This window comes from Anabrus simplex, chromosome 11, assembly GCF_040414725.1.
Source record: "Anabrus simplex isolate iqAnaSimp1 chromosome 11, ASM4041472v1, whole genome shotgun sequence".
Lineage (NCBI taxonomy): Eukaryota > Metazoa > Arthropoda > Insecta > Orthoptera > Tettigoniidae > Anabrus > Anabrus simplex.
The window spans coordinates 28,703,737-28,719,377 of record NC_090275.1 but is presented as its reverse complement, the minus strand read 5'-3'; the positions used below and the strand labels follow the sequence as shown (position 1 = coordinate 28,719,377).

At 37.9% G+C, this 15,641-nt stretch overlaps 1 protein-coding gene across 1 annotated transcript in view; it reads left to right on the top strand.

Moving 5' to 3' along the window:
- Positions 1-15,641, top strand: part of LOC136883106 (uncharacterized) — a 51,650-nt gene that overhangs the window by 13,604 nt on the left and 22,405 nt on the right. The window contains exons 4-6 of the mRNA XM_067155290.2: positions 6,096-6,240; positions 9,892-10,070; positions 15,535-15,583. Coding sequence (XP_067011391.2) covers positions 6,096-6,240; positions 9,892-10,070; positions 15,535-15,583 — 373 coding nt within the window. The remainder of the gene's footprint in view (positions 1-6,095; positions 6,241-9,891; positions 10,071-15,534; positions 15,584-15,641) is intronic.

The window sequence follows — 15,641 nt, the reverse complement described above, 5'->3', positions numbered from 1 at the left end:
AGTGCCACTAGAATACTGCCAGAGGTGCTGTTCTCAACTACGATGGCTGATCATTGGTCGGGTCATAATACAGAATATTTTGATCATAACCAGGCACTTTGTTGATACTATACTATAGTCAAAACCATGATATTTAAAAAACGGAACATTGGGCGTACGGTTTAAATGGTGCACCGTACGCGAAACAAAATGAGGAAAAACCGTACATCTGGCAACCCTACTTGTGAGTAGTACCATAACGTTTGGAAAACCGTTGATCTACACTACTTTTGATTAGTACCGCAACTTGAGAAATGCCATGGTTCTATTTTACTAGCGATAAGTACCATTATGAGGGGTCATTGACCTGGATTTTGGACCACTTTGGACAACAAGATTCATTGATTCAGAAATGTGCTTTGTAAGCAGTCCCTTGGTCAGAAATACTATTTTTTCAATAGAGTTTCCGGGAAGGTGTGGCATGGCGGGTTGGATCCACTAATTGTTTTAAGTTCATAATCATTGTTCATCGTGACCTTTTTGAATTCTAGTCAGTGGATCAATTTTGGAATTATTTTTAACTTTCAGTATTGTGAGTTGGCTCTGCTGATTATTTTAAATTCATATTTATCCTTTCATTCCTCATCATCACGTTTTGAATTCTAGTCAACAAGCATTATCATCATCACCATCATCAATCTGGAGTAAGTAATTGGAAAAGTATTAACTTCTGCTCTTTGTAATTAAGTTGGTAAGAAAAAAAGAAAAGAAAGTAGTGAGAACTCCTGTTGTATATCAAGAATGTTCCTGAACAAAATGAAACTTATAAAACAGAAAGGAGGTCATATTAGCTATTAAGAAAAATTGAAAGTGTGTAGTAGATGAATAAGTGCATCAACATCAAAAAAAGAAATCCCTCCCACTTAAGTGTGTATGTTACTGATGAGATCAGGTTAATTTTCTTGGGACTTCAAGTGCATAAGATTGATCATTCAAAGTTATACGTACTGTTTGGAGCTCACTTAATTGCCATTGCTGACGAATGCAGCACCTGCCAGTCTAACTGAAGATTAGCAATATCTTGTCTTCCTAAAATCATTGTGTCATAACATCCAGAGCTCACAGAATCCTAATTGGAGAACTGGAACTACCAATGATGTTTTCACTTAAAGGATAACTATCATTGATGATTGTATGAACATGGTCAAGTCAAAAAGTAGCTGAGGCCATAGATCATTATTATTTTATCAATTTAGGAAGCCTCGGCTTGTGCCGGTAACATAATGGGCTGACTCTGCCTAAGCAAGGAGTCACCCTCTTGATTATGAAACTATAGATACATATATATATACAAATATTTACAACAGAAATAAGTACAACATATTCCCTATATAATAAATACAAACAACTTTGTATCTCCCCATTTCGAAAATCTGTTCTTCAGTATTACTGGAACTGCGGCCTGGAACTTCATGCTGTTTGGCGTAAGTCAGAGGAAAAGTCGTTCCTAGGAACTTTCTCACAATGTGGCAGGTGCTCAGGAGGGTGGCTTTCTGTAGTTCAACATATGTGTGATGATGCAGGTTTAATACAGCCAGAGAGATGTGCAAGCTTTTTGGAATAACACCGGTACATGATATTACTGTTGGAACTGTGGTGACTGATTCTGGTTTCCATAGGCATTGTATTTCTATTGCCAGTTCTGTGTGTTTTGATATATTTGTGGCTATTGTTGTTTGCAGATTGGAGGTGTTTGGATAAGCAATTTCTATAAGGGATGCGGATCTTTTTGATTTATCGATTAGAATAATATCTGGCCTATTGTTGCTGAGTGTGACATCAGTTATGACTTCTCGGTCCCATAGTAGTTTGTATAAAGAGTTTTCAAGAACAGATGGAGGTGTATATTTCCAATATGCAGTTGATGACTGAAGAAATCCACATTTTACAGAAAGTTTCAGGTGAATGATTTTTGCTACCTGATCATGTCGGTGCTTATAATCGGTGTTGGCCAAGTGTGGGCATCCAGAGATGACGTGCTGTATGCTCTCTGTAGTTCTGGAACAGCAGCGGCAGTTGTTTGAGACAACTGTTGGATCATTCATGATCTACGGTAGTTCCGTATAGCAATTACTTGAGCTTGGATGGCCAGAACAAATCTTTCTGTTTCTGGGAAAAGACCAGAGTAGGTCAGCCAAGCGTGCGACACAGGTTTGTCGATATGAGGCCGATCCAGTTCAGGGGGGTGTTTCCCGTGAAGAGGTTTTTGCTCCCAAGTGGCCATATTCATCTCCTTTGTAGGTGGGGTAGAAACAGGCATTTCTGGCAATGACAGATTGAGAGGTGTATAGTTTATATCAGCTCTGCAAACAGCTTGATGAAGACATGAGATATCAGATTGCTGTGTAAATTGAAAATGGATAAGTAGCCCCCACCACTTTCTGATCTCGGGAGTGTAAGACATTCGGTTGTAGATTTAGGATGGTGCATATGGTACCGGGTGAGTGAAACTGCTGTTTTTGTTTGTAAATGCTGAAGTTCTGTTTGGGTCCATTTTAAGATGCCAAAGGAGTATGTGAGTAGTGGTATGGCATACGTATTGACTGCTTTGGTGAGATGTTTAGCTGTCAGTTTTGATGATAGTACTTTGTGTAGGCATGTTATGTATTGCTGCATGACATTTCTCTTGATGTCGGCATGTTTCATACAAGTGCTCTGATGAAAATCGAGATATTTGTATATTTCTTCTTCCTCCAGGTGTTGTATGGATTCATCGCTTAAACTAGGAAGGTGTCCCTGGTGCTGAGTAGGATCCTCTGATGACAGTTTGGGTTTTGCATTTGTCCAATCCAAACCGCATGCCTTTATCTGAATAAAACGTCTTGGTAATTGAGAAGAGATGTTGGCGATGGGGTTTGGTAGAGGCATACAGCTTAATGTCATCCATATAGAGTAGGTGGCTAATTTTGACTAGCTCTTCTAGCTTGTTCTTAATGCTAAATCCATACCCACTTGTGTTCAGTAGGTAGGATAGTGGATTTAATGCCATGCAGAACCATAATGGACTCAGTGAGTCCCCTTGGAAGATCCCTCGTCGTATTGGTATGGGTCTTGTTGCAACACTGCAATTTCTTAAAGAAACATGAAGTGAGGTGTTCCAGTCTGCCATTACCGTCTTCAGGAAGTGAATGATTGAGGGGTCAACTTTATATAGTTCCAGAACGTGTATGAGCCAAGTGTGTGGTACTGAATCAAAGGCCTTTTGATAGTTAATGAAGCACATGTATAGGTTCCTGGATTTCTTCAGGAAGTGAATGATTGAGGGGTCAACTTTATATAGTTCCAGAACGTGTATGAGCCAAGTGTGTGGTACTGAATCAAAGGCCTTTTGATAGTTAATGAAGCACATGTATAGGTTCCTGGATTTATGGTGTGCTTGTTCCAGGACCACAGTGTCGATAATCAGTTGTTCCTTGCACCCTTTTGCTCCTCGACAATGATGTGGTTTTCCTCGCAGTGTTGCAGAATTCTGTTGGCTATTATAGATGTAAATATCTTATATATAGTAGATAGACATGTTATAGACGGATACTTCACTGGATTTTGCACATTTTCACCTTTTGGTTTCAGGTATGTAATGCCAGCGCACAGGAAAGCTGGGAATGTTGCCGGGTTGTCTAAAAATTTCTGGAAATGTTGAGTCAGGAGAAAATTAGTACATGTACATTTCTTGTAGTAATAATAATAATTGTGTATACGATCAATGCTTGGGGCATTATTATTATTATTATTATTATTATTATTATTATTATTATTATTATTATTATTATTATTATTATTATTATTATTACGGGGATACCCGTGGAATGCAGAGGTGAAAGAAGGTGCGGGCTGGAATGCGTCTAACCACAAGGCCGAAAGATGAATTAAAATTTCAATAAAGGTTATATTTTCGAACATAGCAAGATTTAACAATTTTTATTTTTTATTTTTTTTTATAGAATTTGAAAACTTAACAAGTACAGCAAGTCAACAGCTATCCAATAATCAGGTACAAGGTATAATTTTACTAACGAAAGCACAAGTTCAGGGATCTTTACAAGTTCTGGGCTTCGAGCCCCAATTTACAATCCTTGAGCTACTAGCACAACTTTACCCAGGCATACATTTGTTCAAAGGGCAGAAAACCCCTTCATACAAGGGGCATTAGCTCCAAAAACCATGTTAGGCCTCCTAGAGGCACTTTTACCACAAATAAAAGAGCTGACCCACTCTCAATTTTCTGAGCCTACTAAAGGCCATAACAGATTTTACCAAAAATTGCCCTCAAGGCACAACTTACAAGAAAACAGAGGTATCTTGTACCCAGCCTACTGGGCCATAATAGAAAAATAATAGGTTAACTTAAATTGCCCTAAATGCAAAAAGAATGGAGGTGTGAATTAGCACTCCTAAATACACATTTTAAAACCTAAGAGGCACTAGGCCGATGACACAGGGGCTATTCCCAAACTAGGGAGGTGACTCGTATAAGAAAAATTTTAACACATTAAGGAAGAGTAGAAAATCGGTTACGTAAACGTAGTCACCTCAAATCAAAATGAAGGGGAGCTCGAGAGGGTAAAGCACTCTCTATCCCCGAATTACAGTTAAAGATATATGAAGTTTTACAAAGACTGAAAGAAATTTACATGCTTCAAGAGATAGGTTACATATTAAAGGTTTTGGACCTGCCCCGCAGGTTAAACTGCTGAGCTAGCAAGAAACAAAGATGTTAAACGGGCATTACCTTGTTGAAGAGCTGCTGCCCGAAGGAAGAGGTGCTACCCGCCTCCTGCTACACGTCCATACACTAAGCTAGATGTTGTTGAAGTCGCTAAGAGCCGTGAAAATCAGCAGTTTTTAAACCCTCGGCGAAGATTCGAGACCTTTCATGAATAAAAGGTACACACAAAATTGAAGAAGAAACACATGATTGGTCAAAAATTAATTACAGAAATTTAGGATTGGCTAAATTCAAAACTGGCAGAAAGAAAAGATTATTACTGCCAACCCACAAATGAAGGAACAAAATTTAGTACAGAGAAAACTTATGAATACAAAATTTCTTCAAATAAGGTTCTTTTACTTCGCACGAGGGTGCATGGTCATAGTTTTTGGTAGAGACATCTATAGGAGAATGTCCACACTTCTTGATCAATAGAAAACAAAACATGTTGAAATCCACACAGTATTGACAACTTGGTAATCACAAAATGTTACTGTAGTGACATCTTCTGAGAAACTTAGGAGTTAATCCATTTTTTAAAGTTCAGAGTTTCTCCTGTAGAGGAGGATTTATTGGCGGAAGATTTAAAATTGTGGCGTAGGGGTGTACCGCCCAGTACAAATTATTATTATTATTATTATTATTATTATTATTATTATTATTATTATTATTATTATTTAAAAATCAAACAATTTAACTTGGCTAATGATGCTGGATTATTTTTACCTCCTTCCGCTTCCTGACCACCCTGCTCAATAATGTTCCCTATTATATGCATAGCTTCAGTGACAAATTTTATTTTCCACTCCTTTGCGAACTTTTGACATAATGAATACAGAAAATGTATCTACCAAGTCTTAAAAATCGATGGTCCCTCCAAGAAAGTTCTCTGGAAATCACAAGATTTAAAAACACCAAAAGCGTGAATGATAAGAAAGATTTAATAAGAGCGCAGATACGATTAATGCCAAGAAATCCACTCAGACAATGTCTGAAGAGTGGGCTGATATTTTCTGCTACCTAGCAGTAAAGAGGTTGCTATGGTAACTGCAGCTGGGCTGCATGGAGGGAAGAACATTCTCTCCACTCCCCGCTTCACCCCGCTCCACCCCTCTGTGGCAAACAAGTGAGCTCGGAACAGTAACTCTTGAAATTAATAACCACACTTCCCAGGTGCTGTGCCTTTGAGTGTCGATAGCGAAAAACGGTCAGAATTATTGTCACAGAGTAACCTTTTATTATGACATTTTTCTGCTAATTGAAATTGTTCCTTTAGTGGACACTTATGTGTATAGCTCATCTGTTCTTGAGTTTTTCCTTGTAAATTCCTTGTTGTCTTTTATTTCAGGACTAACCTTAAATGTATTAAACAAAGCTCGACTGGATGAAAAGTTACATGATATTCTCAATTTAGCAGAAGGTGTGGTAGATCCCTTACAAGGAAAGAATATTGAAGCAGATGTCTCTCCACCAATCTCCATAATTCAACAGCAGTATGTATTTGATATTATATTAGTTTATACTCTTTTTTAAATCATAGAAATTATTTTCAAAGTAAGCTATGTTAAGGCCAGAGCTCTGAAAAAATTGTTTACAGTGGATTATATCTTCTGGTGTGTTTCTGAAATTAAAACATCTTGTGCGCAATCATTATCACCATACTGAAACTCGTTGGCTTGTTGTGAAGTGTTATGTGTTACAAGTGCTGCTGTATGGTGTTAGGTGCTGTGTCATGCTGCCAAATTATGGAAAGTCTCCATAGACTGGTTTGATGCAGAACTCCATGCCACCCTATCCTGTGCTAACATTTTCATTTCTACGTAACTATTACATCTTACATCTGCTTTAATCTGTTTGTCATATCCATACTGTAAGTAATAATAATAATAACTTAAATGTTTCCACCTTTTCAATACAATATATTCACAAGATTACAAAATTATACGGTACTAGTTTCGACCCATCTAGGGGTCATCATCAGCCGTATTGGAGCAAAGATCATTTGTGGCGAAATCCTAAGACAATCTTGTGAATATATTGTATTGAAAAGGTGGAAACATTTAAGTTATTATTATTATTACTTATATATTGTTCAATACGGACCAAAAACATGAAATTCATAACCATCAATATCCATACTGTTTTTGCTGTCTACACTTCCCTCAAAAACTAACTGAATAAGTCCTGCGTGTCTTAAGATGTGTCCTATCATTCTGTCTCATCGTCTGGTCAAAATTTGCCAAATCGTTCTCCTCTCACCAATTTCAATTCAGTATCAGTTCATTCGTAATTCGATCCACCCATCTCACCTTCAGCATTTTTCTGAAGACCTCATTGTAAAAGCATCTATTTTCTTCCTGTCTGAGCTAGTTATCATCCATGTTTCACTTCCATACAATGCCATGCTGCAGACGAAAATCTTCAAAAACATCTTTCTAATTCCTATACCAGTGTTTGAAGTGAGCAATTTTCTTTTGCTTGTGCTAATCACTGGGCGAGTTGGCGGTGCGTTTAGGGGTGTGCAGCTGTAAGCTTGCATCCGAGAGATAGTGGGTTTGAACCCCACTGTCTGCAGCCCTGAAGAAGGTTTTCTGTGGTTACCGTGGGGCTGTACCTTAATATTAAGGCCACGGTCACTTCCTTCCCACTCCTAGCACTCTCCTATCCCATCATTGCCATAAGACCTATCCGTGTCGGTGCGCCATAAAGCAAATTAAAAAAAAAATAAAAAAATAAAAAAAATCAATAAAAAATAAATAAAATAAATTAAATTCATTTTATGTCCTCCTTACTTCTGCCATGATTAAGTATTTTACTACCCAAGTAAGCATATTCATCTACTTCCTTTAAGACTTCATGTCCTAATCTAATATTTTCTGTACCTCCTGACATTGTTCTGCTGCACTCCATTACTTTTTTTTTTTTTTTAATGTGGATTTATTCATTTTCATCTTGTACTTCTCCAAGACTGTGTCCATACCATTCAGGAATTTCGCCAGATCTTTTGCAGACTCAAATAAAATAACAATATCATTGGCAAATCACAGAGTTGTAACTTCCTGTCCTTGGATTGTGATTCCTTTATCAAATTCCTCTTTGATTATTGTACCGGAGGTACACCTTCTCTGTCCGGTTAAACTGCGTGCCTTCTATAAGACCATCTATGTAATTGAACTTGAACTAATGCGATGCAAGATACTTAGATTTTCAACTATTCAATGTCTCTACCATCGGTCTAAGTGCCCCCTCTGGTGGGATTAAGGACAGTTAATTTTTAAGGGAAAGTTAATTTTCAGAGGTGGCTAACCTTAGTTATGGAGATTGTTTTGTTCTTGTGTCAAGATTGTCAACACTTCTGCTCCCTCACTCTGCTGTATCTATCAACCAGTTAGAAATTTTGATCTGAGCAGTTTACTTCTTGGTGGTGTTCACATCTTTACTGTCAAGCCCAACATAAAGTATTTCAGCTGATGTATAAGGATATCATGCTTAACAATATCAAAATATTTTTCATAATCATTGAAGCAAGCAAAGATAGTTTGTTATTGGCCTAGATATTTTCTAACTAGAACAGATGCTTCGTTCACCTGTAATTTAGAAGGTGTAACTTTGCCCCCCCCCCCGTTACACTGGTTTGAACACAAGGCACAGCCTTGAGGCAGTCAGTCACAAGTGCAGATCCTACATGCTACCAACTCGCCCATTATGAGCCATGGAGCGAGAACAATCTATGCTTATTATGTATCGACCAACGAGAAGACTTACTTCCAACCAGAGAAAACACAGATTAGAGGTTCGCTGACATAACATTTTGGAGTTTCCGACCCTGTCACCAGATGGCAGATAAGAACTGTACAGGTTCAGTTCATTTAGACAAGCCTCGGAGATAAAACTTTCTTTCTCTGTGAGAACGGATGAGCAGTTTCAAAGTTGGTGGTCCCAAAAATAATGAGATGTGAGTTGTATGTCTTAAATAGTGCTCGCTGTATGTAAATAATGCCACACAATACGTGCCTTGCGTTCAAACCAATGTAGCAGCGGGAAGCGCTCAAAGTTATACCTTCTGAACTACAGTATAATACCAAGACCGTTTCTAAACTCAAATATGACTCATTAGACTTATCAGCTTGTAAATCGTTACATTGTGTGGAATTATTTGACAGATTCCATAACCAAGATTTTCTTTCCCTTCTTCTCCTTCCTTCAATTTTACGTTGTAAGATAAGCTGAAGGAGTCTATACTTATATCAGGAATTTCTGGAGTTTATTTAGGATATCAGCTATGGCCTTTGCTGGCGAAATGTAGTGTTTACAGTGCACTATGTCTTCTGGTATGGGCTATATCAAATTTGTTACTTTCATTGACATGTCTCAGTCTCATCCTTGGCTTTGATAATTTGAAAGTGACTGAGGTATGAGTGATGCTAGTAATACCATTGCTTATGCAGCCAGTCCCTGTTATGAATAGTGTGAAGATATCGCTCATAGGGTCGGTTGGTGCATGCATTTCAGTGGGCTTGGCAGACTGATATGTAATAGCAGCGGCTGGCTCGGTGAGGAAAGCAACGGGAAACTACCTCACTCCTCATTTCCCTAGTACGCCTCTTCAGTGACGCCTAGGCTATTTATGACAGCTGTTGGCAGAGCTGCAGAGGATCAAACCAGCCTTCGGGCTGAATACCCAACATACAACAGCATACATCAGCTATGGAAACTATTTGACAGTTTGCAGAGTGTTCTATATGTGGTTGAACAGTTTAACATTACAGCACACCCTTGAGACCAACACATGCCTAGTGTTCAAACTAGTGTAGCGGCAGGAAGCACCCAAAGTTATACCTTCTGAACTATAGTAATTCTCCCTGATGTTTTCCTAATTTTTTTTCTCCGTAATCAAGAGTGTAGAATTCTTAAAAACATTTCAAATATGACTCATTAGCTTGTAAATCACTACATTGTGTGGAATTCTTTGAAAAACTGATGAAGGTGGATTTCAGCTAGTCCACAAGAGTGTTTTAGATGTGGTTGAACAGTTTAAAATTATGGTATATCTTTCTATATTGATCCCTAGATGTGTGTATTCAGCTTATGCTCTCTTTATAGATGTAATTTTTTTTGTAGTAATGCCATGTTGTCTTTTGCAGCAATACATCCAAAATTGAAGTTAAGAAGTCATTTGAAGATGTAAGTTTCAGAAGTAGTGAACAAACAATCTTCCCTGATGAGGAAAGTTCTGCTGATGAAGAAGAGGAATATCAGGAATTTCTGAAGTTTATTCAGGATATCAGCAATGGAGACTATTTGAATTGTGTTGCTAAAACAGGTAACAGCTGTTGTTCAATTTAATATAAAAATGTAAAAGAAAGCTGTAGAAAAATGTGATTTTTGATTCATAGATACCCTACATTTCCAATAATGACATGACACCCTCATTGAAAGGAAAATAGATGGATCACATACATCACTCAAGCATTCGTGATTCTTTAAAAGCCATGAGCACTTCGTAGAAATGTTTACTCCTTTTTCTTTTACCATATCCTCATCTAATGTCAGCTGTCAATAGGACGATTTGATTCTTGTTCTCAGCAACTCAGAAAAGAGTGGGAGTACTGAATCCGTACCATTCTTGTAGATTCCATACCCAAGATATTCTTCCCCTTCTTCTCCTTCCTTCAATTTTACCTTGTAAGATAAGCTGAAGGAGTCTTTACTTATCATTTCGAATGACATGGCCAAGGTACTCAAGTTTATTCTTTTTCTATGTTATACATGACCTCTAGTTCTTTGTTTAAGTGTTGGAGTACTTCAGTGTTTCATATTCTATCAACCCATGATATTCTAAGCAGGCATCGGTGGCACCACATCTCAAAAGATCAAAGCTTTTTGGTGATGTTCTCTGTTAGAGTCCAAGTATCAGCACCATAAAGTAAGACAGAGAATACATAATACTGAATGTTTACTAGCCACAGTAAACTAAACAGATGTACGACAAGAGCTCAGCAAGGCTGAAAGAGACATGAGTATCAATTTGGTTATTTCCATCTGTGAGATTTCTGGCAATTTCCACACTCAACAGCGAGTGATGTAGTGGTGAAATGGAAATGCCGGGGAGTTTAAAACTCCCACCTCGACCAGGGAAGTCAAAACAGTTAACAGATAGGAACCTTTCATGCCTTTGAGGTGCAATGAAGTCAGTCCGGCAAGCTTTGTTAGATGACGTGGCCACAGAATTTTGATTGGTATCTAGAAGTGATGCCAATACGCATGCCATTCATTGGGAGGTGTTTTTGCTGGGATTCTGTGGGAAAACTGTGGTACATAAATGAAGGATCACTCAACATGATGCTTACTACCGATTACAGAGGCGCACATTGCCTGTGGGCTGTAGAACAATGGAAGAGCATCATATGGAGTGATAAATCATTCTACACACTGTGGCAGTCCGTTGGACATGTATGGACCTGGCAAATGTCAGGTGAGCGTTACTTAATGGAGTATATTGTTCCCACTGTGAAATTTGGTGGAATAGCCTCTTGGGAAATATTGGACAATGCTATGTTACTGCAAATCTACAGAGTATGTCTGCCGATGATCAGTTGTGTAGGGCTATTAATAAATTCAGACAAAACAAAACCATGAATATAAATGGTGAGAACATTACTGACTGAATTACAGTGCAACGTATGGTGGAAGATGTTGACCATTCCACATAGGAACATCATATATTTTGCACACACGGTGAAAACCATCATTTCAATTAAGCACATTTTGAAGTTTTCGTTTTACACTGTCACCAACTATTCCATGTGATTGCTGTACTGAAAGTTCAACACTTCTCACAATGTCAATACTTGCATGAATTTCTAAGCCAACAGATTCTAAATGAGTAATTGCACTTGATATAATTCCAAAGTTCGATTTAATGTATGTCAGACTTTCTGACAAACTGCTGGAAAACAATTCCTGCACAATCTTGGTAGAAGAGGCATCATCATTGTTGAAGCTGTTTACAATGTTTTTGATAGTGGAGTAGTTTTCGCAATAATACGCGGCAGCATCGAGCGACGTCCCCCGCCTAGTAAGAACTGGCTGTGGAGGGAGTGGTGTCGAAGGAGCTAACTCCTTGAAAGTCGCAATCCGCAGTGGTGCTTTAAAGATTTTTTTTTTAATGTTAGATATTAATTTATCGACTTCAGGAAAATTTCCACAAATTTCTTCTGCCACCCAATGCAAAGCATGCGCAAGGCAAGTGATGTGAATCATTCTTGGATAAAACAGCTTGAGGCCTTCAGCAGCTTTCACCATGTATAGAGCACCTGCACCTGGTGAGCCAAACCCGTCCTGGGATCTCCCGGCACTAAAAGCCATATGCCATTTCATTACTTAATTCGTTTCTTGGTGCTCAATTTAACCTTTATAACGCATTTGAATAATGTTAATGAAATCTGGGCTTAAAAGTTCCAAAATATATTTTTTTAATAGATTGATTTCTAGTTTTCTCATATTTCAAACCACCAATGCAGGGTGCAAACATGTTTTGACTTTTAAAATGTTGTGTGATCTGATAATATTAGCCAACTTAGTACTCTATTAGGTGTGTATTCACAAAAATGTAATAAGTGAATCAAGGATATAGACTGTGAATAATTGTTGCACGTGTATATTCAGAAAACTAATATTAAAGTAGAAATAAAGAATTTAGTTAACAAATATGTATCAGAGGAATTGCCGTTTCAATTTATAATTTATTTTAAAATGGCCTTACTTTGATTAATCTTTTTTGGGTCATATTTTGTCATTTTTATGTCCTATTTCATCACTTTTGAGGTCATATTTGCTTGCTTATTTGGACTATTTTTAGGTCTTAAACATCCGAGCCCTACTTATAACCTATCCTGGAATGCTATTCTACTACAAGATCATATTGACTCAAAAGTTGACAGATTTAATTCTCTTGTTACCGGACTGTATAACAAGAATGCTCCCAAACGACATGTGAAAGTTAGTCGTCCTCACTTCCCATGGTTAAATGATGAAATTAAAAGTATGATGGCTCACTGTGACGCATGTTTCCAGAAATACAAGAAAACTCGCAATGAGTGTGATTTCAAAAACTACCGTATTCTTAGAAACAGAGTCAAGCAAGTTTTAAGAAATCAGAAATATAAATACTTAAACTCTCTTTCAGGTAAACTAAAATAAGTAACGCTTGGAAACATCTTCATTCACTGGGTATTTTGGAAAGTCAGCAGCAACAGACAGAACCAGTTGTTCCCCCTGACGAGCTTAATACTTATATTTTAGAAGATAGAATACCACTTAACCAGCCAGATGTAAATGCATACCAATCATTCACCGCATCACCTAATAGCTCACGTTTTATTTTCCAAGCTGACTCTGGTAACCAAGCTAAGAAAGTGCTTTATTCAATTAAATCTAAAGCTGTAGGTATAAATTTTATTCATAGTATATTATAGCTGCCATCCTTCCTATTGTGACACACATTTTCAACTACTGTCTTAAGACTGGTACCTTCCCAACTCTCTGTAAGTGCGCAAATGTTATTCCAGTACCCAAAAAACCTGATTTTAAACTACCTTCTGATTATCACCCTGTCTCTATCCTCCCGGCTCTTTCAAAGGCTTTGGAACAACTTATGTATGAACAAGTATTGCAATATTTAAATGACCATTCTCTCCTTGACCCCTTGCAATCAGGCTTTAAGAAGGGGTACAGTACTGCAACTGCTCTCCTTAAAGTGACAGAAGACATCAGACTAGCTATGGAACAACGTCAAGTGACTGTTCTAACGCTGTTGGATTTCAGTGGTGCTTTAGTCATAATAGTCTTAAAACAATTAGTTAGGAAACTGGAGTCTTACTGGTTTGACTCTTTAACACTCAAGTTCCTTAAATCTTATTTGAATAATCATTTGCAGCAGGTAGCAACTCAGGATAACATTTCAGAATGGAGACCTAGGAAAGTAGGCACCCCACAGGGTAGTGTTTTGGGACCAATACTTTTTTCACTGTACATCAATGACATCTCGTCTACACTAAAATTATGCAGATACCACTTATATGCAGATGACCTTCAAATATATAGCCACTGTAGAATAAGCAAATTATCAGACGCAGTGCAAAACATGAATGCTGACTTGAAACAACTACGCGAATGAATATGCATGATCAAATAGGCTTCTCATAAATCCATCAAAAACACAAGCAATCATTGCCGGTTCTTGAAAGTTACTACGTGTAATCAATAGTGATCAAACTCCACCTCTGCTTGTCCGGCTCCATGGCTAAATGGTTAGCATGCTGGCCTTTGGCCACAGGGGTCCCGGGTACGATTCCTGGCAGGGTCAGGAATTTTAACCATCATTGGTTAATTTTGGTGGCACTGGGGCTGGGTGTATGTGTTGTATTCATCATCATTTCATCCTCATCACGACGTGCAGGTCGCCTACGGGAGTCAAATCAAAAGACCTGCACCTGGCGAGCGGAACATGTCCTCGGACACTCCCGGCACTAAAAGCCATACGACATTTCATTTCCACCTCTGCCAATAAGCAATAAAATTATTCCTTACAGTACAACAGTGAGAAACATTGGCGTGACTATGACTGAAATTCTAAATTGGACGGGACATACCTAAAATATATGTCAGAAAGAGTTTGCTTCACTTCATCTATTGAAACGAAACACCAGACATGGGACATAGACTAGTGTAGACTAATTCTTCCTATCCTCTACTACTGTGGCATAATTCTTGTTGATGCAGCGAAGGAACAGAGAGCTTTCAACTGTTGCCTCAGATTCATTTTTAACTTGAGATAGGATAGGCATGTAACTCCTTACTATCAAGAACTTCACTGGCTAAAACCTGACAAAAGATGTAAACATCACATATTTGTATTAATACATAGACTACTACATAGCAACTCGCCTCAGTACATTTCCTCTGAATTTCACTTTCTCTCCTCATTTCATAACTTTACTACTAGCACTGTCTGGCTCCATGGCTAAATGGTTAGCTTGCTGGCCTTTGGTCACAGGGGTCCCGGGTTCGATTCCCGACAGGATCAGGAATTTTAACTATCATTGGTTAATTTCGCTGGTACTGGGGCTGGGTGTATGTGTTGTCTTCATCATCATTTCATCCTCATCACAACACGCAGGTCGTCTACTGGCGTCAAATCTGGTGAGCTGAACTTGTCCTCGGACACTCCCGGCACTAAAAGCCATACAGCATTTCATTTACTACTAGCGCTGGATCTACTCTTGCAATTCCTCTGTGTATAACAATTCTTTTACTGTGGCCATTTCCAGACTTTGGAATTCCTTGCCAGTCAGTGTCATGGACAATGACCCATTAATTAAATTCAAGAGATCCTACGAGATTAGCTGTTGAAAACTACCGACTGACGTGTGCATTGTACAGCTGAGTGCGTGAATGGTGATACACTGTGTTTTTCTGGTATATGTAGACCTAGTCTATAGTTTTGTAATGTGTGCATTTATTTTGTGTGTGTATGTGTGTTCAAGCAAGATTTCTTCATATTGGTTAATGTACAGTATAATATTTAAATTCTTTTATAAATGTGAGTGAGAGTGACAGTGGGTGTGTTAGCATAATGCAGTTCTACTAAATTATAACTTAATATATCTGCAGACAAGTATTGTATATAAATAAATAAATAAATAAATAAATTAAAAATAAATAAATAAATAGATAAAATGATTCATCAGTCTATAAGAATCATCTAAAACAGTTGATTGTTCCAGATTACATCGATGATGTCCAAAGAAAGCTAAGATCCATCTGTGTGCAGAGGTAACGTTTTGTATTTTTGAAAAAGGATATTTAATTCTTGAATGATAATATTTAGATA